General features: G+C 36.2%; 4 protein-coding genes across 11 annotated transcripts; 2 read left to right on the top strand and 2 right to left on the bottom strand.

Annotated features, from left to right (window-relative positions):
• The first annotated feature begins 116 nt into the window (after positions 1–116).
• LOC119988711 lies at positions 117–3,512 on the top strand. 4 transcript variants are annotated; one of them, XR_005465661.1, is made up of 6 exons: positions 117–274; positions 1,228–1,392; positions 1,601–1,688; positions 2,328–2,394; positions 2,480–2,608; positions 3,074–3,512. XR_005465661.1 is itself a non-coding variant. In XM_038833877.1 (5 exons), exons 2-5 carry the CDS (start codon positions 1,278–1,280, stop codon positions 2,531–2,533), a joined length of 324 nt encoding a protein of 107 aa, XP_038689805.1. In that variant the 5' UTR covers positions 117–274; positions 1,275–1,277; the 3' UTR covers positions 2,534–2,822. The 4 variants fall into 4 exon arrangements, 3 of the variants coding, with proteins under 3 accessions (XP_038689805.1, XP_038689798.1, XP_038689790.1); XM_038833877.1 differs by lacking the exon at positions 3,074–3,512 and having other exon boundaries at positions 1,275–1,392; positions 2,480–2,822; XM_038833870.1 differs by lacking the exon at positions 3,074–3,512 and having other exon boundaries at positions 1,240–1,392; positions 2,480–2,822.
• Positions 3,513–4,164: 652 nt separating this feature from the next.
• On the top strand, positions 4,165–11,783 carry LOC119995454 (FAD synthase). Of its 3 annotated transcripts, none has more exons than XM_038841963.1 (17): positions 4,165–4,379; positions 4,660–4,765; positions 6,003–6,048; positions 6,138–6,295; positions 6,455–6,572; positions 6,709–6,791; positions 7,517–7,576; positions 7,693–7,944; positions 8,546–8,642; positions 8,821–8,871; positions 8,998–9,078; positions 9,289–9,360; positions 10,132–10,194; positions 10,387–10,539; positions 11,060–11,117; positions 11,202–11,254; positions 11,358–11,783. In XM_038841963.1, the coding sequence occupies exons 2-17, from the start codon at positions 4,665–4,667 to the stop codon at positions 11,436–11,438; spliced, it is 1,527 nt and encodes a 508-aa protein (XP_038697891.1). In that variant the 5' UTR covers positions 4,165–4,379; positions 4,660–4,664; the 3' UTR covers positions 11,439–11,783. The 3 variants fall into 3 exon arrangements, with proteins under 3 accessions (XP_038697891.1, XP_038697892.1, XP_038697893.1); XM_038841964.1 differs by having other exon boundaries at positions 4,642–4,765; XM_038841965.1 differs by having other exon boundaries at positions 4,168–4,379; positions 11,361–11,783.
• Positions 11,784–12,346: 563 nt separating this feature from the next.
• On the bottom strand, positions 12,347–16,211 carry LOC119995455 (S-adenosylmethionine synthase 3). Of its 2 annotated transcripts, none has more exons than XM_038841966.1 (3): positions 16,160–16,211; positions 15,849–15,999; positions 12,347–13,904 (listed from the first exon to the last, which is right to left on the bottom strand). In XM_038841966.1, exons 2-3 carry the CDS (start codon positions 15,902–15,904, stop codon positions 12,725–12,727), a joined length of 1,236 nt encoding a protein of 411 aa, XP_038697894.1. In that variant the 5' UTR covers positions 15,905–15,999; positions 16,160–16,211; the 3' UTR covers positions 12,347–12,724. The 2 variants fall into 2 exon arrangements, with proteins under 2 accessions (XP_038697894.1, XP_038697895.1); XM_038841967.1 differs by lacking the exons at positions 15,849–15,999; positions 16,160–16,211 and adding exons at positions 14,868–14,891; positions 14,926–15,055.
• Positions 16,212–18,888: 2,677 nt separating this feature from the next.
• On the bottom strand, positions 18,889–23,519 carry LOC119995456 (protein PTST homolog 3, chloroplastic). Of its 2 annotated transcripts, XM_038841968.1 has the most exons (6): positions 23,244–23,519; positions 23,005–23,124; positions 22,252–22,406; positions 21,741–22,175; positions 19,106–20,116; positions 18,889–18,939 (listed from the first exon to the last, which is right to left on the bottom strand). In XM_038841968.1, exons 1-5 carry the CDS (start codon positions 23,411–23,413, stop codon positions 19,926–19,928), a joined length of 1,071 nt encoding a protein of 356 aa, XP_038697896.1. In that variant the 5' UTR covers positions 23,414–23,519; the 3' UTR covers positions 18,889–18,939; positions 19,106–19,925. The 2 variants fall into 2 exon arrangements, with proteins under 2 accessions (XP_038697896.1, XP_038697897.1); XM_038841969.1 differs by lacking the exon at positions 18,889–18,939 and having other exon boundaries at positions 19,945–20,144.
• Positions 23,520–27,990: the final 4,471 nt, after the last annotated feature.

Genomic DNA, 27,990 nt, shown 5'->3' with positions numbered 1-27,990 from the left:
GTCCCAATGAGGTGTCCAAATTGGAGACACAGATGCGAATAAGATTAGCGGGCCAACTTATTTATTATTATTTTTTTTTCCGTTCAAGAAAAGGGTAATTGAAGAAGAATATACCACACAGCGCACGCTTGCTCGGTCACGCGCGGAGTCTCACAGTCAAAACTTAAAAGGGAAGAATCGGAGAGAAGAAAAGATATTTGTTACGCAAGGTCCATAGTGTGCCGATTGGCGAAAGACTTGCTTAGCAGCTGACGCATTTCAGAGTTAAACGAAGGTAGGGTTTCGTGTTCGTCTTTGTCCTTTTTGCTTTTCAAAGTCCGTCAATGTTTCTGTAGGTGTTTGAAATTTGATGCCTCGTTATGGATTGACTTTCGGTTGTTTATTTGAATCTTGTTTTTATTGTGATGTCCGAATTCATTATGAGTTTTTGCTTGTTTTCGTTTATGATGGAATGTTAATTGATGTTTCTGTGAGCATTGCAAGTGTTCGCACTGTTTATGTGAAGGTTTTAGTGTGTTTGTGAATACCAGTTATCATCTCCAAGGGGAAAGACTGCACTGCCGATCGTTGTTTGATTGATTTTTTTTTTAGATTATAATTTTCTCAATCGAGCTTTGAAATTTAGTGATGAGTTTCTGTGGAGGTTGAGTTATTTTGTTGACAACCGATACAGGGGGACAATGTAGAAGAAGAAGAGTTTTCGGGGTGCACTAGTGAGATACAAGCATAAAATTATAGGTTTCCATTGTTTCTTTTAGAGTTGTGATTTCAAATGATTGATGGTATCGGTATTTGATGTGAAGTTCTTTAGTAATAATGAATCTCTAGCAAGGGGAAGGGAGGAGTCTAATTTCCTTTCATCTTGCTTATAAAGTAGCTTGTGTTCTTTGATAGAATTTTTTTTACATTCTTAGTCAACATTTGTAAGAAATTTGTTCCACAAACAGTACAAGAGTAGGACATTCTCGTCCTTGTTTGTTTACGAGGGTAGTTTCAATTCGGAAGAAGTGCATTCAGAAGCGTATATGATAGTTATTAACCAGAAGAACAAACAGCTAGGCTTGAGACCATCAATTGTTGTTTCCTGGGTTTAAAAAGGGCTTGCTTTCCTATTTGTCTCTGTGTGTTGCGTCTGATGCTTTTTCCTCTGGATTTGTTCATTGTTATGAAATTGGATATAATCATGTGAAATGTAGTTATTGTTCCCCACACTCACTGGTGCTATAGATTTTATTTCAGAGTATTTCACAAGGCGATGGTTGTTCTGTCTGCAGACAATGGAGATTAATGGTAGCAAACCTCATTCGGATGAAAATAATCCTTCGGGAGGTTCAAATAACGACATCAAAGACAATTCTGCCGAGAAAAATATCAATATCTTTGTTAACCATGGTATGTCTCCTTTGGGACTAAAAAAATACTCTTAAGCGAACTTGTACATTTCATATAACTCATCAAGTTTTCCTTTCATGCCAGTGTCACTCATCTATTAGTCCTCACTCATCGTAACAAATTCTTCCGTTGCATGTTAATGCCTGAGAAGACTGTTTTAAAGAAGAATACTGCTCTTTGAAATAATGATGATGATCTTCTGATGCAGCTGAAATTTCTTGGCACGAGAGACGAAACCATTGGGTTGGAGATGAGTCCAAGAAATCACGAAAAGCACCTAGGGAGCCAATTATGAGGTACATGCTTCTGGATACATTTTTGAAATTTTTATTGGCATGTTGGTCAATGTAAATTTTTTTTTTTTATGAATCTTTGTACTATTTAATTGGTGTGAGTCTTAGCTTTTTGTTTATCCAACATGTCATGGTCTATTTATCAACAATTTAGTGCACCTAAATTATAGAGATGAAATATTCAAATATGCTATAGGATTATATTGCTAATTTAACACGCCAAGTACGAAAGATTATATTGCTATTAAACTTTTATGGCAAATTCTCACTTACAGACACATACAATATATTTTATTTCGTTTACGTTTATTTAGACTCATTGTTAGATGGAACTACATGCACACATATGCATATAGAGAGAGGGCATATGCACATATATGTAGGTTTTCATTTCATATGGTTTACATGGATAAGAAGAAATAGAATATTAAAGGAGATGCCAGAATAGCTGGCATCATACTTATCAAGGCAAAGAAGAAACTAAAAGAAAAAGGAAAAAAATGAATTGCTCCCTTCATGATCCTTCAGGTGATAATCAACTCATCAGGTAGTTTTTTGGCATGCATTCTTGTCATTGGTGTGTAACCTATTAGTCCCATGTGGTTTCTAAAACTAAAATACCCAAGGAATCTTCTGATGCAGCTGGACGACAACTTATGAAGAGCTGCTTTCTTCTAATGAACCTTTCCATCAGCGAATACCATTAGCTGTAAGTTGTCTTGAATGAACTTCTTTTTTGTTTTCTTATTGTTGCAACTAGTGGCTGTGTGGAATTCTATTTGGTTAATATGCAGGAGATGGTGGATTTTTTAGTTGACATATGGCACGAAGAAGGCCTCTATGACTAGATGACTGGGAAATTTGTTGTGGTGGTTGCAAGTTATTATTTTGGCAGATCGATGGAGATGAAGTCAAATCCATAGGTTATAAAAACTTTTAAGCTTGATATAGATGACAAATTTATTGTTGGTTCTCTTGTTCCTGGTTTCTTGAATTAGAGTATTTCCAGCATAAAATTGGTGCAGACTTTGGCATTTATGTTGAAAACATTGCTAAATGCATTGGTTATGTACAACGAAACAAATCTGTACGTGACAACATCTTTTGAAATAAGGCTTATTATTCAGGTAGTTTAAACTTTTTTTGTGTTTTTCACTTTCCTTATTTGCTGAGGTGTGGATTTTGATTCTGTATGTAATTTTGTGATGAAAATGTTGGAGGTTTTACTTATTCAAAGAAAACAAGCAACTGGGGATTATGAATCCTGTTTACCGTTCATGATTATAACGGTGAACTCAACTGTATCTTTTCAGTTAAATGAGGCATTTGAAGGAACATGGAATTTAATTAATGAAACTGCACTCTTATATTATGTTCCAATGTGGCAGAGTTGTCAATGTTGAGGGGGAGGAGGCGTCCATTGTTCCAGCAGGTACTATCACTGATAATTCCTGGCATGTTTGGAAGGTTGTCAATCTAAGACGACCTAACGACTAGAATGGCTGAAGTGAGCTGGTCATGAGAATTGTGGGTGAGAGCCATAAGGTTCCACCATTTTTAAGGAGAGATCCTGTCCCTTGGGTTGGGCTTTTGCCTGATTTGGCCCCTACTTTTCTTTCTGAGATAATAGAAGAACCCTCTTCCCCCTTTTTCTTGTCATGAACTCAATTGTTATTAGATTCACCCTTTGTGTAATGTTTGGTCATGCATCCTGTCCACATTGATGATTGATCTTCCTTTACAAAGAAAAGTCTAAATAGAGAAATGGCTGCTGGTCAAAGTCATTGGAGTGTCTTCTGGGATATACTCTCTTCTCTGCGACCATTTTGATTTTGTTCTTTCACGTTTTGCTGAAACTTCCCTCAAATTTCACACTTCACACATTGATATTGCGTAGACCCAGTCTGTGTTTTGACAAAACCAAAAAACGTAGCCGTGTCTCGTTGGACCAAGGAATTCAGATGTTATTTGGGTGTAATCCACTCAATCTATATTTTACATGACTAACGATTAATTAATAGTAACTCTTCAAATTAACTCTTTCATCAGTTGATCATGATTGTACTATTGTACTTAGTCTAATTACAAACCATAAGTTGCAGGTAAATGCATTCAAATCAAAACTTGATTGGGAACAGATTCTCATATCACATTTCAATATAATTTTTTTGTCCTATTAGAAACCATAATCAATCGCTGGGAGTTTTTTTTGGGTTAACTAATTTTCAAAAAAGTAATTAACATATGCACAAATTTTACAAATATTTAACAAGAGAAAAAAAAAAAAAAGTGCTAAAAGATAAGCACGGTAACTCAAATAAAACTTATGTGTGTGATTTTTTATAGTCTTGAGTTCGGGCCTATCAACCCTTCTCTGTAATAAAAAAAAATAAATAAATAAGTGTTAAAAGGCATAATACCAGAATGTGTTAATCATGTACGAAATTTTGCGTCATCTTCCGTTTCAAACAAACTTACTTGCGTTGGTTGTGAAAGAGTTCTTGCGTTTTTGCGCAATACTAGATATATAAAAGAAGTCTCCTTTCTTGGCTTCTTTGCTTCTTTAGATAACCAGTCTGTGGCATCCATAGACAGCACTGCACATCTTCTTCGCACTCGCAAATAAATCTCTCTCTTGATTCCATTATCAAGACAAGCCAAGAAGAAACGAAGCCTCGGACATTCTAACGCTCGGTGAGTATTCAGTTCAGAAAGCTAAAGCCCAATTTAATAGTCAGTCTATTCAAAGTTCAAACGTGTATTCCGCTTCGGAATTTTTTTAGCATTAATCGCAAAACCCTCAATCCACAAGAACCCTTTAGGTTAATTTACTTAACGATTCAGTTTTTTCAAGGAATCTATTTATTGAGAAATGATCTTTTCTGATAAAAAACGGTGAATTCTGGTCCATTTACTAAACCCCGTTTTGCTCGCTATGTGTTTGATCTTTTGTTAGGAGCTACTTGTGTTTCAGGTGACATGGAGATCGATAAGGCAATCAAAGAATGTGACGACCGGAGGCTCAAGACCAAGTACAACAATGCTATCTATGTTATTCAAAGAGCTCTCGCTCTATACTCGTGAGTTCTTTATCTACTTCTGGGTTTTGATGAATCCTTGTGATTTGCGGTCTTGTATTGCTGGGGTTTTTTGTGACGTGGGTTTTGAGTGCTACTGGTCAAGTTGGAAATGACTCTCCATTTGAGATGCTACTAGGATAATGAAATATCTAGGATTCTTATGTATCTCTTTTACTACATTTTGTAAGCAATGAGATCTTTTGATTAAAAATCAATGCAGGAATATCTTCAGTATCAAGAATCAACATGTTTAGTTTACTGAAAAACATTCTTCTTCTATGTGATAAACAAGCAACTGGAACCTTCACTGTACTTCTATATGTGCAGGATATGCCAATTGGCTTCATGAATGTGATTGACCTGGAATCATTGCTTTGTCTTTTAATATGGAATTTTAAATTATGATGAAATTATGATGAATTTATGTGATTTTCCTTCATATTTTTTCCTTATCAAGAAATGCTGTTGCATTATTAGTTTCTTTGGAAACAGTGTTAGATTTTTATGGATCAATTGATATGTGAAGACTGATGGAATATTCATACATGCATAAGCGATGGTTTGTCGGATAGTCTTATTATTCAAATCGCTGTCCATTTCTGATGTTTGTCAGGTTCCTTGCTGTCTACCTATCCGTATTGAGATTCTTTGAGGAACTATAATTGCTGCCAAGTGTTACAAGTGTTTTGGATGTCGTCAATGATAATATATTTTCTAATTTGTTTGGAAGAGATTACGGCTGAAAACGACAAATTCTTGGCTTGATAGTTTAGTTTTTTTTATCAAAAAGTTGTTCCATACACTGAATCAACATCATTAGCTTTGTATTTTTTTGGCTTCAAGTGTGAAATACGATATTTAGTGGATGAAATATGTGAATATTATGTAAACCCAATACATGAATTAATGTACGATTACCGGCCAAAAGAAAGTTTTCATCATTAACAGTATATTTCTTAATCTCTTCTTGATGATTATCTTGTTAAAAATTGACTTTTCTAGCTTTGGGATTTTTTTATCTGGAGTCAGTTTATTCCTATTCAAGCAAGTTACGTTTGAATTATATTTCACCATGTACGAATGTAAAGACAGATATATATTTCTTTTGCGAACTGCCTTGTTACCAATTATTTGAATGCTTCTTTATGCTGGATACTAGTGTGTGTATGTGTGTGTTTGCTTCTTCTTTTTTTTCCTATCTAATTCTATCATATATTGAAATACTTTTACTCAACAGTATTGAGGAGGTTGCCTTCAGCTTCAACGGAGGAAAGGATTCAACTGTGAGTCTCCCCTTTCTAAATGCATGTTTCTCAGGTAATCTGTCTCTGATGTTTCTACGTTAATACTGTAAATGAACTTGACTGTTTAGGTTTTGCTGCACCTACTGAGGGCTGGCTATTATTTGCATAACAAGGAGCAAAGTCTATCAAACGGGGGTCTTGCAGATTCTCCTATTAGAACAATATATTTTGAAAGCCCTTCTGCTTTTCCTGAGATCAACTCATTTACGCATGATATGGCAACCACGTAAGCAAAAGATTTTTTTCCACTGTTACCACCCCCCTCTATGCATATGTTTGTTAATCAGGAGATAATATTTTGGGGAGGATGTTGAGAAATTTTCACTTCTAAGCCTATAGTGTGTTTTCAAGCGTGCGATGTTGATTGGATTAGCTTTACGTGCAGGTATGGTTTGGAGATGGAAATCATTACCTTGGATTTCAAGTCTGGGTTGGAGGGTTTACTAAAGGCAAAACCAATCAGAGCTATTTTCCTTGGTGTCCGTATTGGTGACCCTACCGCGGTATTTCGACCTCCTATCTTGTAGAAAACCAGAATGTTTTTAGATTTCCTTATTTCCTTGGTTCTCTTTAATATGTCATAGAATATTAATATGGAGACACCTGATAATATGTGCATATATTTTCTCGACCTTGCAGGTAGGCCAAGAACAATTTTCCCCTAGTTCACCTGGATGGCCGCCCTTTATGAGAGTGAATCCTATTTTGGATTGGTCATACAGGTCACTACATGTGCCACAATTTGCTTCTATTAGCGCTTTTCCCTTTCCCGAGTAGCAAGAGTACTTTAGAGCAAAATTCTCTTTGGTTGCCTTGGCAGCTGAAGAAAGAAAAAGGCTCACTTAAAATCACTGCTGAAAATTGATGATTTTTTTTTTTCCTTTTTCTTCATCCGTTTTAAATTTTTTTGTCTTTGAGTTGGTTCATAACCAATGTGAGCATCCTTGGAAAATAGCATAACAGCGGTTCTTTGCTAATGCGCCTTATTAAATGCTTCAAGCGGCAAGAATTTGTAATGAAAGTAGGCTCCTTTCTGTAGGATACTCAACATCTTTTGAACAGAAAGAAACAAGGCAGGAGGAAGGATTAGTTTCACTAGGTGCAATCAGTAAGGCCTGAAAGCCATTGAATTTAGAGAGACCTTACTCCTATATTTTCTTCAGTTTGATGTATTCGTTGAATGATATCGTTGGTGCTGTTTTTGTTATCTTAGATTATTATCAATCATCTATGGTTTTTGTGTACAGAAAGTTCTTGCTTGATCTTCTTCTTAATGCTAAATTTAAATTTGGAAGCTCTCTTGAGATTAGAAACTCTTACCATATATTTTTTTTTTCTATGAATGCTTGTGCTTGTGGTTATAAAGTGTGGAAGCCCTTTTCTTTTTCCCGACGTATTCCTCATTTTGGCTACATCTGAGGTCTGCTTAATGTGGCGTACCTTGCAGAGATGTCTGGTCATTCATTTTGACTTGCAAGGTCAAATACTGCAGTCTTTATGATCAAGGGTAATTCTTCCTCAATTTTGCACTTTTTGTTGGCTTCATCTCTATTAATTTAAAAGCTGGAATTTATTGTTCTTTTTTCTTTCGAAATTCTGATTTTTTTTTATAAATATTTGTAGTTATACTTCAATAGGAAGCATATACGACACAGTTCCAAATGAATTGTTGTGCATCAGTCACTCCTCCAGCAGCGATGGAAAATTTAAACCAGCTTATTTGCTTTCCGACGGTAGACTTGAAAGAGCAGGTAGAGTGAAAAAGTCTGCTCCTTCTGTTGGTAGGACACCTGTTGGGAAGGTCATTGATGGTGTGGATTCAGATAAAAACAGCATGCTCACTGCCTCAGTAATCGCCGTAGGGGATGAGATTTTGTACGTCCCTTGTTTCTATTTTGCTTCTATCTGTTCATTCCTTTTTTTGCTCTTTCATGTATTTTTGGTTGTTTTGTTAGCATTCTCTTAGTCTTAGCCAATCTTGCTGGATTTTGTGCTGGCTTGGATGTATGATGCTTTTTATGCTCTTTCATCTATTTTTGGTGGTTTTGTTAGTGTTTCTTCTAGCCAATCTTGATGGGTTTTTTGCTGGCTGGGATGCATGATGTTTTAATCAGACTTGGGTTGTCTCGTGATTTTGGTTGAACCTTCAAATTGTTTTAAAGTTCTTTCTATGGGAAATATCATCTCATTTACTTGGAAGTTACATAAGTGAGCTCTGATCATACATTTATGAGGAAACATTTTATCTTCACTTTCATGGCAATGACGTAAACTCTGGAGTTAGGTTAGTGTCACTCCTATGTAGTGTCAGGCTCTTGAGACTGCGATGTTTTATTGGGGGAAATCCATGTGTTCATAGTTTATCCAAGCTCGTATTCTCTGTCAATTAGGTCTGAACCTATTTATTTTAATTATTTCCTCTGCTTTCTACAATTGCTGAAGTTTCTATTGCAATTTCTGCTGTTCCATAGCTCAGGTCTGGCAGTGTTGGAGATGATTTGGGACTTCTTTTGTGTCAAAAGCTTCATTCCATTGGTTGGACGGTATCACATGCCGCTGTTGTACAGAATGATGTAAGTTGCTGTTTTATTGGTCCATATTGGTATACCATAGTCTGCCTTCGGTACAATTGCATTTGTGGTTTTTTAGTGCAAAGCTTCACTACGTATGCTTGTTTATTTATATTGGCTACATATTGTTCCACATTATCTGCATCTTATAGTTTCATCTATTGTAATTTCCTCCTACCAGATTGATTCTGTGGCTGAAGAGGTTGAACGGCGAAAATCTGCCAATGATATGGTAAACCCTTATGTGCTTGATAGCTTGTTTGGTGGTTTTTTCAGTGATGAAATAGTAACAACTTAGGGTTTGGTCTTTTCATATTCTAATACTTCATATGGTTTATACTTGACCTGATCCTTGTAGGTTTTTGTATTTGGAGGGGTAGGCCCTTTGCATTCTGATGTAACCTCAGCAGGGGTCGCAAAGGCTTTTGGTGTTCGTCTGGTATGTTATTTGTTTAAAGTGAATTTTCTTTACGTATTTCTTTAAGTGCAAGGTCATGGTCAAGATTGTCACACATTCTTAATTTCACTTAATAGGGAGAGGTACTGCTAACTTAGTTTGTTCCTGAATGTAATTCGACATATGGCTGGAAGTTATAAGTTATAACTATTGCAGGTTTTGTATTTTATTGATTGTATGTCTTCAACGTAGGCTCCTGATGAAGAATTTGAAGAATATCTTAGGCATCTTATAGGTGATCATTGCACTGGTGACCGGAATGAGGTAATTTGGATGTCAAAAATTACTTATATGCCATTGATTGTGCTTCATCAGTTGGGAACAGATAGTTGGGTCTTTTCTTTTGACGGCTTGCAGGGAGAATATATATTATTGTACAAATTCGGAATTATTCTTAGGAAGAAATTTTTGGTTGGTGGGTGTGTTTTGTCTAAGAAAATACTTCTCTGCATTGCTTTTAATGGTCTGTTTTGTTCTCTTCAAATCATTCTACCGTAGAAGCACCACCATTATCCAACTATAACAATAATATATGATGGGATTTTTGCTGGTATTTCTAGAAATTTTTTACTCACGTGCGATATGTGCTTCTAGAATCTATACACTGTTACTGCATCACAGCAACTGACAGGGAAAATAAAATCCTATCCTTCTTTTTCTTGTTTTTCGCATGACAGTACTCCCTTTGTCTATGAATTTGAATTACAGAGCTACAAGCCTACCACCTTATACCTTTATTGCCTGGGCTGAGACCTATCAAATTATGTGGAAGTATTATGGTTTTTTTTTTGCTAGTTTTAAGGTGTTATTCATAACGAAAAATTTTCCCCCAACTTTATGTTTTAATAACAGGGATTTTAAAAAATAATAACAAGGGATTACCAACTTCATTTTTGAGGCATTACTTCTTGTCTATCTCAGTAATTTGTCAACATGAACTGATAATGCAAACCCATCAAATACTGCAAAAATCACATTTCACGAATCAGTCTCATTATTATTGCATCTCTTTTTTTTTTCCTTAAAAAATTTCAGATGGCTCAGTTGCCTGAGGGTATCACCGAATTGCTGCATCACGAAAAGCTGCCAGTGCCTCTGGTAAGTGTTTGGAAGCTATATTTGTTATTCTTGTTCTTATTATATTAATGTCCACAATTTCAACACCATGTGGTGCATCAGTGGACAAAATAACGTTTTTTTTTCCTCTTCACTTGATTATGATGTCGATGAAAGATTCAGATTGTTAGTTTAAATCCTAATTAACTTTCTGTTTTACTGTTTATCTTGTAGATCAAATGTCAAAATGTAATCATGCTTACCGCTACTAATGTTCCTGAGCTGGAGAAGGAATGGTTCTGTTTGATTGAATTAACAAGATCTAATGGCCTATTCACATTGATGGAGCCATATGTAGCAAAGCGCCTAAGCACATTCCTTCCAGATGTATGTATACTTTCCATGTCATGATGCAGTACATATATTGCTTGGTTTGATTTTTAATCTCTCAGTTGAAGGAATGAAGCATTCACTGGTTTCTTTCAGACAACATAATTATTAGATGTTCACCACTAGTCCTGTAGATCAAATTAACTATCACTGGGGTTATATTGTTACTTTGCTGGTTTGCCCTTTTTAGTTGGTAACATAAATAGATTTTTTTTTATAAAAAAATTATTTGGGTAAGTGGTTGCCCAGTTTTCTTAAGATATTCGGCAAAGGTTGTATTTGAAATATCCCTCTCCACCATCAGCTTTGCAGCTGGAATGATCGTTGCACTATTAAACTAGTTATTATAGAAAAGCCTAGAAGATAAATGGTAAAGTAAAACAAAAATAAGAAAACACAAAAAGAAACAAAATGCAAACTATTTATTATAGTGATATTACTGTTCATCATGCACCGAGTGATGTAGTTATCTTGTTTTGATCATCATTTCACTTTGACTGTGCTCCATAAAATGCAGGTTGAAACTGCTCGGCCCTTATCAGAACTTTGCCTCAAATTCCCAGACTTAAAAATTGGTAGGTGTCTTTATATTTATTTTTAGGGATTTTGGAAGATAAGGCCAACTCTTTCTTATTTTGATCTTTCTATGCATTTTCAAGTGTGCCGTCGCAAATCCAGAAGTGGGCCTCTCATCATTAGTTTTGAAGGCAAGGTAATATATAGGGAACTTTCACCAGCATGTCAAATTTCTGTTATTAATGACATATATAAACTGTTCCCTAAGGCTGGATATTAATGCTTTGATGAATCGTTAGCAGGACCTTGCACGCATTGAATCTGCTACAGAAGCATTATGCAATAAGTTTCATTCAGGAGCATTCTCTGAAGTTAAGTAAGCTGGAGCGTGTGATTTCCCTTCATGTGAGAAGTACATGGATGCAGACTTATGGGGAGATCAAAGGAGTTGCTATCGTCAAGGAACAACAAAATTGGGTTTCAGTTGGAACGGAGCAAAGTATATGGCTAGGAAAATAGGTTGCAGTGAAGACAACTGCTACATAAACAGGCGAAGCCTTTACAACATGCCGAAATAACTGATAAAGAGGAACTTTAAAAACTTTTGTTGTTGTAGTTGTAGTTGTAGTTGAACGGGAAATGAATCTCAGCAGGCTCAGTTCTTAATGTTTCTGGTTTTGAACTAAACAGTGTTTACCTATTATCTGGCTCATCATCATTTTTTTTTATTTACTTTTTTCGACGAGGAACTCATTCAAGACATGATCATATTGGATCCCGCTCTACATGGTTCATTCTCATAGCTCTACACAGATTATCATCATATCTTGGTTTTTTCTTTGTTGGGTTCAATTCATCTCTGTCATGCTCATACATTAATTGATCTCTGGAATCATTGAACCTTCTGATTCCCTGTTTAATCTCTCATGGATGTTTGTTCATGTAAGCAGTGCATAAAGTCAAGGGTTCATCCAACATTTCATTTTTATCTTGATGATGACATGGTAGACGAGATGTTTGGTGCCGGAGAAGAGAGGCTGCATGATCTGCTGTGGCTACATTATTAGAAGACATTGCTTATGATTAATTTGTATGTATTGCATCCACCAATATCATAGACAATTGGATAAATGGCTGTTGCATTGGCCATTTAGTCAGGTCTAGTACATTTTTACCGTTGAATACCATTCAGAGACGCACCCGCTTGGATGACAGCAGCAGCAGCTCCCTAGTCCCCATCCTTAGTGTATGCAATGGTAGACAGGAAGATTTTAATACCCATCAAAGATAAACAGACTTCCAAACAACTTCTAGTTGAAACAAAACCATTGAAGATGGAAACAATAAACTACGTTGAATTAAACAAGTGAAACATACTAAATGACCAAAAGAAAAGGGTTACCACCCCATCAGCTCAAAACAGAAACACAGTTTGCCTAACAGACAAAACAAAAGAAAAGAAAAGAAAAGGAGACCAGGATAAAAAATAGAGAGATAATGAGCAAATCCGCCAATTCCTCAACTTGGCACCCACATCCCAATTCCTCCCTTCACTTAGACTTATTTATTCTTCCCTTGTGAGCAAAATAATAGCTATGCCCGGTGGGCAAAATAATGGTTGCAAGAATAACCACCTGCAGAATCCCTATCAAACCAAATCCACCACTCAAGCTTTGGGCTTGAGAATCTTAACGCTCTCCCAGGTGAAATCTGGGTCGTCACGGCCAAAATGACCGTAAGCAGCAGTCTTCTGGAACCTAAAGTTGCCTCCTCTCTTCAAGTCCAGATTGATGGAAATCATTCCTGGCCTAAAGTCAAAACTTTCCTTAATCAAAGCCAAAATGTCCTTGTCTGGAATCTTCCCTGTCTTGTAGGTGTCCACAAAAACAGACAGTGGTTCTGGCACACCAATTGCATAGGAAACCTGCACGATACATCGACGAGCAAGCCCCGAAGCCACCACACTCTTGGCTGCTTGCCTAACAATATATGCACCACTTCTGTCCACCTTGGTGGGATCTTTCCCGGAGAAGGCACCTCCACCATGAGCACCCCAGCCACCATAAGTGTCAATGATGATCTTCCTCCCAGTAAGTCCTGCATCACCATGGGGTCCTCCAATGACAAACCGACCTGAAGGGTTGAGGTGGAAGATGGTATCGTCATTGAGATATTTAGCCGGTATAACAGGCTTGATGACATGTTCTTTCAAATCCGCTGCTATCTGCTCATTTGTAACAGTTTCATCGTGTTGGGTTGAAATTAGAACAGTGTGAACATGAATAGGAACCATAGCTCCACCCTCATTCCGGTACTCAACAGTCACTTGGGTCTTACCATCGGGCCTCAACCATGGGCATGTCTTGTTCTTCCTCACCTCAGTAAGCTTGGCACCAAGCTTAGTCGCAAGGACATGCGTTAGTGGCATGAGTTCAGGGGTTTCATCTGTGGCATACCCAAACATGTGGCCTTGGTCACCGGCACCAATTTCCTCAGGTTTCTTGGTGAGATGGCCATGAACTCCTTGGGCAATGTCAGGACTCTGTTGCTCAATGTTGACGAGGACCTTGCAGTTGTCGGCATCAAGCCCAACTTCAGGTGATGTGAATCCAATGCCTCTGCAAGTGTCTCGAACAATTTTCTCATAGTTTACATTTGCCTTAGTTGTAATCTCACCAAAGACCATGACCATGTTGGTCTTGGTACATGTCTCACATGCAACTTTGCTTTCTGGATCTTGCTCTAGGCAAGCATCCAGGATGGCATCTGAGACTTGGTCGCAGAGCTTGTCAGGGTGACCTTCATTGACAGACTCTGAAGTGAAGAGGAAGGTATCCATTTGTTGGCTGGACCAGAATACAGAACAGCTGTCAGTTAATTTTCACTTAAATTTTCTACAAAAAGAGCTTAAGAATTTGAACAAATGGTAAAAAATAGCCACCCATATACCACTAATTCTGCCAGTGTTCTCTGGAATAAACAGCTCATTACCTCAGAAACACGCATACACCTATGAAAATTGCGTAGTTCTATGATCAAGAAAAAATATCAAGCCCAAAAATCTCAAAATAACATTGATTGGAACAATCCAATCTCTAAATTTAGAGGTGGTCAGCCCAATGCATAAGGCTCCTCCCCACGATCATTATTGATGGGGATGACAGAAAAACTGCCTTGGTTGCAATGAACAATTTTACCACTATGACAAGCATCACTCTCTAAATCTCCAGATTCTAGAGTTAAAAAGAAAAAACACAAAGGACGCACGACTGTTAAAAGGTTTAAAGATACAAATGCAAGCCCTTTAAGCAACATTTCATATCATGAACAGTAATACTACCAACCATTATTCCATAATTATAGTAAACTAATCCTTATTAGGATCATCCCGTGATTTCCTTCTTCAGATCAGGCGTGCCATGTATAGGCAATTAATATTTTTTTGATAAGATATATAACCATCAAAATTCATTCTTTCTGTACAGCAGACATTTATAATCACATTCTCATATCTTAATTTTATAGATCCATGTGGAAAACAAATAAAACAAGAGATGAAAGCCAGAGTCGCAAGCGAGACCAGACTGCCAAAACCAGTTCCATGAACAAATCTGACGGTCACCCAATTCGATAGCCATTCACTAACAGATTTGTCGAGAAAATCTAAGCAGACATTGCAGTAACAATAAATCAAACAAAAAAATCGAGATTCAAATGAACGAACAAATCTACCGCCAACAAAAAATGCCTAGAAACAAAGTTTGCAAATACAATACGAGAGAAAGAAAGAAGAGATCTAGAGACCGCACCCTGTGTTGCAGTAGATCTGTGAAGAAGAAGAAGAAGAAGAAGAAGAGAGGAAATGAAAGAGGAGGAGATCAAGCGAGAGCGAAAGGGAGAGATCCTTTATAAAGAGGCCGACACGCACTTCCGTATGACTCGCTCGCTCTTCTTTGCTCCCCTCCCCTCTTTTTTTAGCCGCTTGTACCTGACATGAGAGTGGATCACTCACGCTCGTTGAAAAGCTTTCACTTCCAACCACTCTGGGTGGGGCCCGTCCAATCGCCCATTGACACCCAAATTGCGATGTGGATCTGGAGTGCTGGCGGTGGAGCTCCGTTTCCACTCAGATCGGATCCTGACAAAGTAGGTATGGGCCAGCATTGTTTAACAAGAGGGGCCAATAGCTAATAATTAATATAATCTCTCTCACTATTAAGATTCTCATTCGAATCGAACCTAAGGAGCATATAACTCAACCGATTATCAATCCATTGAAATCGAACCTTGGACGCACAAATATATAACTCAACCGATTGCCAACCCAGCCAGGATTAACATTCTGAAAGGTCCTTGGAGGAGTGTATATAGTACAGTTTGAGTCCAGCAACAATGTTTAGGGTGGGTAATAGGAAGATAACCATGAATTCTATCTAGTGTCACCACAGACAGAACATTAGTTGAAATAGGAAGAAAAGAAAAATACTTCTACAAATGAAGTGGCAGATTGTACAAACTTTCAACTAATAGATGAGAGTTTATCCAAACAAAGAAAAATTATTCAACTAATAGTAAATGTCGCCAATTGCTACTCCCAGTGACAGTTTAGATAGAGAGTCTGCATCACTTTTCAAGCACAGCAAGTATCCAGTATTCCACTCTTTGAACTCTGTGGTTGAGGAATCAGACACAGACTGCAATCTCTTGACTTCAATTTTATTTTCGAAGCAGGTATCCAGTACTGAGAATTGACATTCAAAATCCGCAAGACGTGAACTATATCTACGTACCTTGAATGTATATGAAAGACTATGCTTTCCCAGCCAAAAGACCCCAGTCCTATCATCGTTTAACTCTGAGGATATTGTTGCAGATGCCATCCTTGGTGGCCGACTCTCTCTGGGGATCAACCTTCCATTGTCCATCAACGACGAATTTTATCTGCAATAACAAGTCATTAGAGGTGGCATATATTCATCATTATCATCAAAAGCCTTTAGACCAAACAATTTAGGGTCAGCCACATGAATCAATAATTGATGTATGTATGTTGATATTGCTAAGGAATTAGATTTATTTGACAGAATACAGATGTTCATACCTCATAAATGCCAGGATAAAGCCACAGAACTGTTGACCAAACTCTGAATGTCCTGAAAAAACATGTGATCATTGTCAGTTTCATATTCCATCACCTGTTTCAGGAACTACAGTCTAGAAATGATTCCGAGGAAAAGAAGTGACCTTGCATACTTTAAAAGTAAAAGTGAACCAGAATCGACAAGAACAGAAACTAGAACTTGTCGACATTCAAAATTTCCTGCACACACGATAATTAACTACTAGTAAATTATATAGTTCTCCTGGACATACTAGGACCATCTAGTATTCTGAGACAATTCCATGTCAGAATCACTTCACTCTAAAAATAATGAAAAATATTGGGAAGTCACTTCATTTCCATTTCTTGAACAATAAACAAGGATCTATTTAAATCATAAAAGAAACAGAAGTACCCGTGTTGTACTTAGAAAGGAATTACTGATCCTTGAAGTAATCCAGGTATGCATCAGTTCGGGGCAGTATATTTCAGGAAGGTTTACCAATGGGAGTCAACAATTGCGATCATTCTCTTATGGTTGAGCTCATTAGGATATTTCTTAATGTGTCACACAACTAGAATAGTGAATGGATGAGAATCCATGAGGACCATGACAACATAGAAAATATACAAGACATTCAACTTCCAATCCATTCAACCATGAATCATCTATCTTTGCTTTTCCAACTAGGACACCTTCATTAATATAGCAGGAGAACAGTAAAAAAAACACTTAAGGACATTAATCTATAACCTCTTGCGATGACATTGATAGTAACTAATCACCTGGAACTATAAATACCAACTAAAACTCATTGACCATACATATAGTTTAGTGAAAGAACATTCAAAACCTTGATCTGATAGGGTCCATAATACTTGATGACAGCTGAGGATCCATTTTGATCCGATGGTGCCACCCATTGAAGCTACCGGTCACCTCCACAATTTCACCATCCCCACAATAATGGATTTCAACCTGACAAAATCAGAAGAACTATTTTTTATCAAAAGGTCGAACACATGTAAAACCCAGGCAGGAAGCTTAAACAAACACTTGTTGATCAAAAAGTAAATAAAAATATATATTTTCTGTGAGATTTCTTGGGTCTGATTCTGGTTCAATAAAAGTGCATAGTACGGAAAGCTGGTTCTCTGACAAAGCTTCCGAAAAGAACTTATCTCAGTACTGTGAAGGAATTATGGCGTCATTGCTACTTAAAAATGATGATACATCATTTTGATTTTATTATCCCCTCTCAATTTATTGTCTGTCCAGCTAATACATTTATATGAACAGAAAAATAAAAATTTCCAGAGTTGAAAAATGGATCATGCCGCATTTTGAGATGGTCCCACGACTATCCAGTCAATTGTGACCTTGTGTATACAAATTTTTATATGAACAATGACAGACTACCTCCTCTAATCCTGACAGGCCTTCTTCTGCAGAATGTAATTCAGCATCTTTATCTGGTATAAGTTTCTGAGCTTTGTTGATCTCTGTTTCAGCATGGGCTTGCAAAACAGTGAAAGCAAGCTGAGCAGGCAGTCAAGAAAATAAGTCATTCATAAGATACTCGTTCTACAGAATCAAGAATCATGAGGATTGAAATGTAAGAAACAGCTCTTAGAACTTATTGGCAAACAATCTCTGTAAGTTTCAAATTTCAATATTAATTCAAGGATGTGATATGAATAAAGAAAAATTCATCAAAGAAACACGTAACATATAACGACAGTCAAACATAAATGACTTATTTACATTAGCTAGTGTAGGAATAACTTTCTGGTATCTTAAATTGTTCCAACATTCCGTAGCTTTTGTTTTCATCCCTCCTTTTCCTTTTCTGTTTTGTATTTCCATTGATCTTTATATTGCCACATAATTTTTCACTTCTTTGCATATTTCTGCAAGCAGATTGTCTTTTTCCTTCATGTTGGCACTCATAGCAAGGCATTGGGAAAGGGAGAGTGGTCAAGTCTGTCTTCTCCATTTATTGTCCTTCCTTCTAAAAGCAGACAAAAACTCTGCCTCAGAAAGACAAGCTTACATGTGGTATCCAGCACATAAATATAAAGCCCCACAGCACCACCATGGGATTAAGGATCAGGCTTTATTAGTCTGGTGAATCTGGTCCAGTTAGGCTGTTATCATACAATGGAAGAAAAGAATTCAAGCACAAGCCTTCACTAGTTTAGTGTGAAAAAGCTTAACTGAATTGAGCCCAAAGATATCTATCATTTATTCATTTTATTCATCCACATTTGACCTCAGGGTGACCTACTGTTTGTTTCCTAAAAGTAGGACCACTGGCAAGAAGTAAATTGGCTACTAAGGGAGTTTGGAGATATATCATTAGGAAGACTAGCTCAAGTTACGTCTTCATCAAATAACAAGGAATTTGATATGATGCAAAATTTCAGTTGTTTTTGAAAGAGGTTCAAGTTGAACATCAGGACCTTCTAGTAGCAATAATTCATACGTAGATCAATTCTCTGATACTCAGATCAAGCTAATTCTCTATGATAGCAGCCTATTCCTATGGAAAACGTGAATTCAGAAACTGGTACTCATACCTTTTCCTTCTCAATCTGTTCCTTCAACATGGACAGTTCCAATTCCTTCTGATGCTAAGCATACGAAAAAATGACACCCAACATCAATAATAAAGCTCCAAAGTAAAAACTTTCAGATAACTAGGCCAACGGAAAAGATGAAGTTGTACCAGCATAAACTTCAGACGATCAATCTCAGTTTGATTATCTCTTTTGCTGGTCTGTCCCAAGAAATGCAAGAAAAGAAAAGAAAAGAAAAGAAAGGCAGAATGAGATGTTACCGATATTTGAATAATTATTAAACAATAAAAATTAATAATAGTAACACTCGTGTAAAATAGCAATACTAGTACTCGTATAAATCAATAAAATTGAACGAATGATAACCTCAACATCCAGAGCTTGGTCAGTATAAACAGCTGGTTCCTGTAGTCCTTCCGTTGATGAACGATCATCCCTATATATGATATAAATAACAATGCATAAACAGTTCTCAACCTAATGAGCCGCAAAATAGAAAGCAACAAAATTTACTTAGGTTGAAAATGTGTAACAGTGGATTTCCGTCATGTGATTAACATGATAAGCATCTCACAAAAAGAGAAAGGAATCTGTAAGAAAATCTGGCAAAGTACAACAAAAGCATTTTAAACTACAAAGAACCAGACAGTCACAGAAATCCGAATTTCATGTCTTTCTCAATCTTCTAGTTGACCAGATAGAATTAATTGTTTGACAACAAATGAATGGAGATTGCAAATGGCATCAACAGAGAAGCCTCTCTTCAGCTTTAGACTGCATGCCATCAACATAAGAACTATGGAAGCATATCTTAAAACATAGAGACAATTAAGCAGAGGTTTAATTATAATTAAAAAACAATAATGCTCAAATTCACACTGCTCTGAGTTTTATTGAAAATTAAAAACTGCCAAAACCTTTTTCTTCTTACCTCTGAGTAAAAATCTATTAATAGACTATCAAGTACTCAATATCACTTCCTATCTACATTGAATGATAGAAATAGTACCAAAGGCACTGTTCAGGAAAAGGAAAAGGTAAGAGGTCCCACTGTCATCCAGAATGATATTCAGCAATGTGAAGTAGTTTAAATAGAGCAATTAAGCTTAGGAAAAAAATGTTAGACCTACAGATCCACAGTTAAAAGCAGATACACAAAACGCTAAACTCAGAGGGTAGTTAACAGTCACAAGGGGAAACCCTGCCTCATTGTCAATGTACTTTCCTTTGATGCCAGAGCAACATGACGTCTGCTATGTGCATCTTTTGCATTCTTTTCACTAGGGACCTTTGATAGACGTTCCATTTCCTTCGCTGATTCTTCAACACGCGTGCTTTCTTCAGCTCCACTATCTTTCAATAGCCCGTCAATGTTATCTGACCATCATGCAGCTCCACAACTCAACTTCAAATTCCAAAGGCAACAAATAAATCATTCACCATTCAAAATTACTTTCTAAATTCTTCTTTAATAAGAAAAGAAAGGTAAACAACTCCGGTGCACAAGGTTCCCGCAATGGGCGAGGTAAGGGATAGGCAAGATGTACGCAGACCTTACCCTCATATAATATGTGGAACCTTACCCTCATATAATATGTGGAGAGGTTGTTTCCTTGATCTTTTAGACTTATAGGTCACACCCTACAATCCTACCACTAAGCCACATGTTTGTCTGTCTTTTTTAATAAGAATGTTAGAAAATTTCCTAAATATTCACATAAAATGATAGTACAGAAACTACAATCAGTACAGAACAAGCATAAACTACCAAATGAATTGAGGCTAGAAGCAAACATGCCCATTTTTCACCTTTTTATTTTCAATTATATCATCAGAATTCTCTCTTATACGGTGCGCAAGGTGCTACCAAATAACATAACCTTCTTCACATGCATCAGTGAAGCGATTAGTGCTACCTCCCATGACAGGCCAGAGGCCATTCTCTCCGTATAACTGTTGTGCATGAGCTAAGACTGCTTAACGATATCCATAACTCTTTTGAATTGAACAATCTTCACATTCCAGAAGACGCAAACTTTGGTACATTGAAACTAGCATCATTGATTATGCTGTAATATATTTTCTCCTAAGATTTCAAGTCATGTAAAAGCCTGTTCACCAAAGGTCTACCTTCATGAAGTGAAATACACTGCAATCAATCTTGGGTGCAGAATTATCCAAATTAACATGAAGTGTACACCAAAAGACCTCGACGGTTAAGATATTCCCCAAACACATTAACATTGGTCCATTTAATTGAATGTACTCCAAGTCTCCAGCATTAGGAACAGTTTACTAAGCAAGTTCCTTTATAGTGTCATATCTTCCAGTAAATACCCTTAAGTCAGCTGATCTAAGGACACATGGAAGCATAGTAAAATTCATAAGTTTCCAAATCATTTGAGACAGAAATTAGTACCTACGTGAAACAAAAAACAGGCATCATTGAACACGTCCACATTTGATAAAAAGCACACCATAAAAAATTAAGCACTCCCATCAAAGTAAGTTCCAAACAACTTGTCATTGACTAATTGAGGTTAGTGAAGTCATTTATTACAATCTAGCTGTTCACAAGGTTTTCACTTGATGGGGACTCAGTTGTATTGTTGAAAGATTCCAAAAAGAAAAAAGCTCAAGCCTCACCGCATCGTACCATTTGATAAATCCAAGTTTCCTAGCTAAAAAGGGATTTCCAGTCGGAGGAAAGATGAATGAATAAATTATTACAGCCCAAAAATGACTATAAACATTATCACCCAGAAGTTCAAATGATGTGACTCTAGGATAAATATGTATCCACAGGGCACCCTACTTCTCTCCTTCCTCACATGTTTTGTTATTTGAAACATTAGATTTGAAATAAACATTGAAACTCCCTTTAAAACCATCTCCTAAAGTCGTCTCGAAATAAGAGTCGACAGTTGCTCGTATTCTTGTTCCTAGGTTTACGATTACCAAAATAAGGTGAACAAGATTCATTCTTAGTAACAAAACTCACCCTCATCCATTTCCAATTCTCCATTCTGAATGAAATTTGCCACCTTTTCTTTCAAACACATATCAGTTGAAGATTCCATAGGTCTCTCCTCTATGCAAGGACTGCCAGAGGTTTCTTCAGGTGCATGAAAATCAACATCAGATTTGAGAGGTGGATCAATTTTTGAAGAACAATGCAAATTATCCATGATAGAAAGTTCACTTGATGGGGATTTGTAATCAACAATGGTCTCAATGTCCTCAACGTGCCCTTTTACATAATACATAGCATTTCCCTCGAATGAAAGATCCGTCAAAGAGCTTTTAGTCAGCAAACTGTCATTATTAGCCTCGAGTTGCAGATCAATATTTAAAGTGCTGGTATGGTTTTCCATTATGGAAACTTCAGTCGGCAACAACAGTTCTTGAGGAAAGTCATCCAACTTCCCATTCTGACCTTTAAATTGTACAGAACTATCAGGACTTGAAGTAAATTGAACATACAAGAACAGGAAAAAGAAACATTAATTTACCTGCTAATTTATCTTCATGATTATCGGTTTCATCCTGTTTCTCAGTGGAGATAGCATCAGTGTTGGACTTAACAACGTCTGTTTGAATTGAGTTTGCAAGAAGCTCCCTAACAAGTTTGTATCCTCTCCGTCTCACAATGTTTGCAAGGTCATTCCTGCAGATTATTTTGAAAAGTAGGAAGATAACAACAGCAACAACAACAACAAATAGTCAATACTTCACACTATGGTAGTAGGACTTTACATATGTAACTCAATTATTCAAAAATAATACACGCAAATGTGTGTCTACCTTCAAGGAAAAATGGCCAACAATTATAAGATAACATCGCAATACAGGAACATAATTTCACAGCAAAAATGGGTAAATTTTGAATAGGCATTTCTGTAGTGGCTGACATAATAGTTTCTATCAGTAAATGGCTCAAATTGAGTGACCTTGCACGAGTATTTGGCTATTGAACAAAATCAGCAAAAGTAATAGCAAGTTTGTATCCAAACTGATAGTGGAAAACACGACTTGGATATGGCATAAATTATAAAAGCAGAAAGAGTACAGAATTTCATTTTGAAAAATTCTAGAAACAAAAAGATAGCCTGATTACGTAGAAACATAAATGAAATTGAGGACTATTCAAAGATAAAACCAGATAATTCTACAGCTATCATTTAGGTTTGAATGCAAACCCTAACAATGAAATTCGAGACTATCAAACCAAATTGAAACCCAAAAACAGAGTAAAAGTCAATAACCTCCCATGCTCCGAAAGCTCCTTCATAGAGGGGACATGGCCCACGGGAAATCCAGCTGCAATTACAAACTCTCGGATCTCGTCGCATAGCTCGGCATTGCTCTTCACCTTCCTCCCTCTCCTGCATCACCAACTAGAAAATTGAAATGACACACACAACCGACAATAAACTTTCAAAACTTAAAAAATAAAATTACATTATACCAAAAAAAACAAGAAAACAAAGAAAATCATGAGAACCTGGAACTCGAGTTCTCGATCGAAGAAGCGCGGATTGTGAAGTGCACCGGAGGTCGGTTTTGACTAGCAGTGTTCCAGCATAGATGGCGTTGCAGTGGTTGATGGTGCTGGTACTTACAAGGACATATTAAGCAGAAGCTCGGAAAGTGTGAGAAGCTATTGGAGATCATCGGGAGTCGATTTGATACATGGAGCGAATCGTAAGACTGGAGTCGTAGAAGTTCAAATACGGTAACTGTAGAAGATGGCAAGAAGGTTTCTTCTGGAAATCCAAATTTGTACACACAACAAATGGACTTTGTTGCTCGTAGTCAGGTTTGAGGCTTTGCGGCCCAGTTTGTTATAAGAGCCCATCTCCTAGGGTTTGCTTTGCCTGTTTATTAATAGGGACAATTGGGAGTAAGAGCACTTTGAACAACTTAATTGTAAAAAGGTCATGAACATTTTTAAAATTGTAAAAAAATACAATTTAAGGGTAATGTGGTCAACTGACTTAAGATATTTTTTAATTTATTCCTACAATACCCTTCTTCTTCTTCTTCTTCTTCTTCTTCTTCTCCCTCCAACTATCTAACTCTAGTGTGTCATCTCTTTCTCTCATTCTTCTCTACTAAAAGTTATCTCTTTCTTTCTCTCCTCCTCCTTCTTCTTCTTCTGGTTCTCAATTTGAATTTGTTCTTCGTTACATTCTTCTCCGTTTTTGGCCGAGTTTCTCCTCTCTTCATCGCCTTCTTCGTCGTTGCTCAATCTGGACTGCGTCGAGTTGCTCTGCTTCGTTTTTGACAGATCTGGACTATGCTTCGTTGTTCAATATGAGTTGTGTTTCATTTTTTTGCAGATCTGGACTCTGATTCGTTTTTTGCAGAGATGTATCACTATAGTATCAATATAGTATCACTATAGTATCATCAGCACCAAAAAACCACTAAAATGATACAATTAAACCAGTATGCATACTTCATCTTCCTAATTACTTTTCCTTTCTTGATTTTCTTTTCTTGGTTACCTCTCTTGTTCGTTTTGGAAAAACATTTACAAGTGCAGAGATGTATCACTATAGTATCACGAACACCAAAAATTCATTAAAATGATATAATTGAACCTGTATGCATACTTCTTCTTCCTAATTACTTTTCCTTTCTTGGTTTTCTTTTCTTAGTTTGTACATCTCTTGCTCGTTTTGGAAAAACATTTACAGCTGCAGAGATGTATCACTATAGTATCACCAACACCAAAAATCCACTAAAATGACATAATTAAACTAGAAAGACATGTAATGCAATCAAATTTACATTCTAACATTTATATCATCATTTTATGAGCAAAAGATATAAATTGAACATTAAATTGGATCTTCTATTTAAAAGTATCACTATTGTATCACAATTCGTGGAGAGAGAAAATCAAATTTGAGGTTATTTTGGTAAAAGATTATCCCAGTGTACTTTTTTAAAAAGATGTTTTAGTGATTGCACTTTTTTACAATTAAGTATAATCTAGTGTACCGGCCTCCAAAAGTCCCTTATTAATATCACTATATCAGATTCATAATTCTTTGGTCTAAATACAAGCCCAACCCCAAACCCAAGCCCAAAAAGACCACATTTCCAAATCAGTCCCTGACGTTTCCTGCACGGACACATGTATCACAAGTGGGACTGTTTAGAAGTGTTCTCAACTGTTGTGAAGTGTTGTGCGGTGTTGTGAGTTATAAAACTGTGATGTTATAAGATGAGTTGCAACGCAAAAGCTGTTTGGCGCATCACTTTTAAAACTATGGTGCGGTGCGTTTGACATATCTAAATTACGATTATATTAGATGACTAATAATATTAATATAAAATCACTTTACGTTTACATTGTACATTAATCTAAAATAAAATAATTGACTTAATTTGATTATGTATGACAATTTTACATATATTGTAAGCGTTTGAGAGTGCTGTGAGGTGTTATGAGGTAAAAAACTATGGTGTGTGAGGTGAGTTTTGTTGTAACAGCGTTTGACGTGTCACAAAAAATTATAATGTTGTAAAATGTGATGCATCTGAACGAAATACAAACACACTGTCAAACACCCACACCATTAATGTCAACAATATCAAGGCCGAACGTAAATGGATTGATTGAACGTCTACACTAGCGTCCAACGTGATCATCCCGTCCCTACTTTTCTTTCCTAGGCCCCATGGATCGGTCGCTCTTTGACCGAGCCAAACATCAGTCCCGAGGATGATATATTTTTGAAAACACCCACATAACTTTAGAAAGTTTGGAAAAACACCCCTATGGTTGAATTTTGGCTATTGTTTTCGGAATTATATATGTATAATAAGGACGCATTTTAAATAATAAAGATTGGAAGTTGGAATCGATCTATCATGCAAAGTCAATGCAGGCTAGGACTCTTGTCGTCTTACTACGACCTTTTAGGTGTAACGTCCAGTCATTAATTAATACGTAAATTATTCAAGCCTCTAGCTACGATTTATTTCAACCCAATTAAAATAACGTTTCACGTAAGTAAATGCATACCCAAGGCCAAATGGGTATGTAAAATGATTAATGCACATTGTCTCCTTGTTCACATATAGTGTTTCAAACGAAGAATCCTCAACCAAGAAAAGAGCTAGAGAAACACATGCAGAAGGTTCGATTCACATAAAGACTTTTCAACTTTCTCATTTGTTCAAACGAGTTGGTTTCATATCTTTATATAGCTGTATATATATATATATTATGATATCCTTGTTTGGACACAAAGTCCAGGCTTTTGGGCTGTCCTCCGGATTTGATACATCTGTAAAGTGGGTGGTCTTTTATCAATTGCATGCATTCTTTATAATGTACATTTCTACATCCAATCACAATATCTTTGTGCCACATATTTATATATATATATATATGATTTGCATTATATATGTTTTATATCATGTATATATATTAATTATGAAAAGTGGGTGAAAACACTGTACTTAATTAGAAGGCTTGCCTTGCGTGCTTTAACTATAAACAAATATTTGTAGGATGAAGTCTTAAAGTGTTGTAATCATTGGATAATAAAAGAAAGATGTTTTGCAGAAATCTATACAATATATATATTTTCCTTAATTAATTTACAGTGAAATTATTATCCAAATTGATTTGTTTATAGTAGTAGCTTCAACTAACTTTAGACATTTGTCTTATTATTTATTTCCAATTAGCTTGATTGCTTCCAAAGTTTGCTATTGTGTGTATAAAATTTAAAAAAGTAGTTTGAAATTAAGAATGTCCCTATCTCTAATTAATAATGGATGGTTTCATATAGACCCACAGTCATTCCATTTCAAAAGAAGATAACATCATGAATTAATAACTTGGGATTATAACAAAGATTGAATCCAACTCATAACTTCACCCTCTAATATTATGTTAATGACCATCTTAATTAAGTTTTTACTTTATATAGGCTTTTACTAGCGTTGCAATTATGCATTTTTCTCTTTCAATTTTTTTTGGTAACTGAGAACGACACCGTACAAGTTTATCCTCTTGACATAATTCGATATGGGCCTAGAATTACGCTATCAAGCTCGCGCACACAGTAATTTCCTACCCGACGACAGGGTAAATTAGCCCAAAACACAACGAGTGGCTACGAGCATATTACTCTTAATGAGAATCGAACTCAGAACCTAGAGAGATTCACGACTAGGCTTATCACTCAAGTGGTTAATCTCGAAGTTCTCAACACCTCGTTAGATTTCAAGTAATCTCAAACCAATTAGAGAAAAGTCTTAGATTGGTCAGCTGATAGGTTAAGGTAGAAGTTAGATTTGTTCACTTAAGCACGTTAAGTTTGTTTGAAAAACCATCACTCATTTTCCATATATATATATGTTGCTTTACTTGCGTACACACCCTTTTTTTCTTCCTGTGGTCAAATGCAATAAATTTTGTAGTTGAAGAAGGAGATCACATACATGCATGAAACTTACCATACAAAGTCACCATAAACAAACTTATATATCGAGCCATCGAGCACACAAATTCCACGGACAAAGGTCAAACAAACCACCAACTATATTGTTTTTCAAATAATTATACACTAAGGTCGTTGAAAATAATTAACCCACTTAAGAGGATGACCTAATTTCTTGGCTTAATTAATATAAGATTAATGAGACCATACGTTATGATTGATCTCTCTATAGTCTCAATTTTGGTTCTTAATTGGACCACACATACGTGACTGAATCCCTAACGTATCAATTCCAAGGTCATCCATCACTTTTAATAGTGATTATTGTAGTATTTAATAAAGTGGTCCCTTATGTGTTAATAATCAATCAATAGACTCTATATATATACATTATACAATGCATGCAAGTCTAGTCTAATGAGATGTCAATAATGGAGTGTATCTTGTACACAATCACATGTGTTTTTAATTAATTTCTAAGTGTCAAAATCAAGATATATATATATATATATATATATATATATATATATATATATAACCTGCACCACCAGGGAAAAAGATATTATTTTGTCGATGATGGCTTGGGGAGGTAGAATATTAATTACAGAGTCAAATATTAAAATTACTTTATTACACCCGAATTTCCATGTTAACTATGTTTTTTTTTTTTGCCGTGGAAATTAAAAGTAATAATATGTTTTAGAAAAATATATATTCATTAATTTTTTATTTTTTTTTCCTTAAATGGTGTTGGCTTCATGCAAATTAATTTATTCATCAATT

This window comes from Tripterygium wilfordii, chromosome 3 (assembly GCF_013401445.1).
Source record: "Tripterygium wilfordii isolate XIE 37 chromosome 3, ASM1340144v1, whole genome shotgun sequence".
NCBI classification, from domain to species: Eukaryota; Viridiplantae; Streptophyta; class Magnoliopsida; order Celastrales; family Celastraceae; genus Tripterygium; species Tripterygium wilfordii.
The sequence above is the reverse complement of the archived record's forward strand: the minus strand, read 5'-3'. Positions and strand labels throughout refer to the sequence as shown.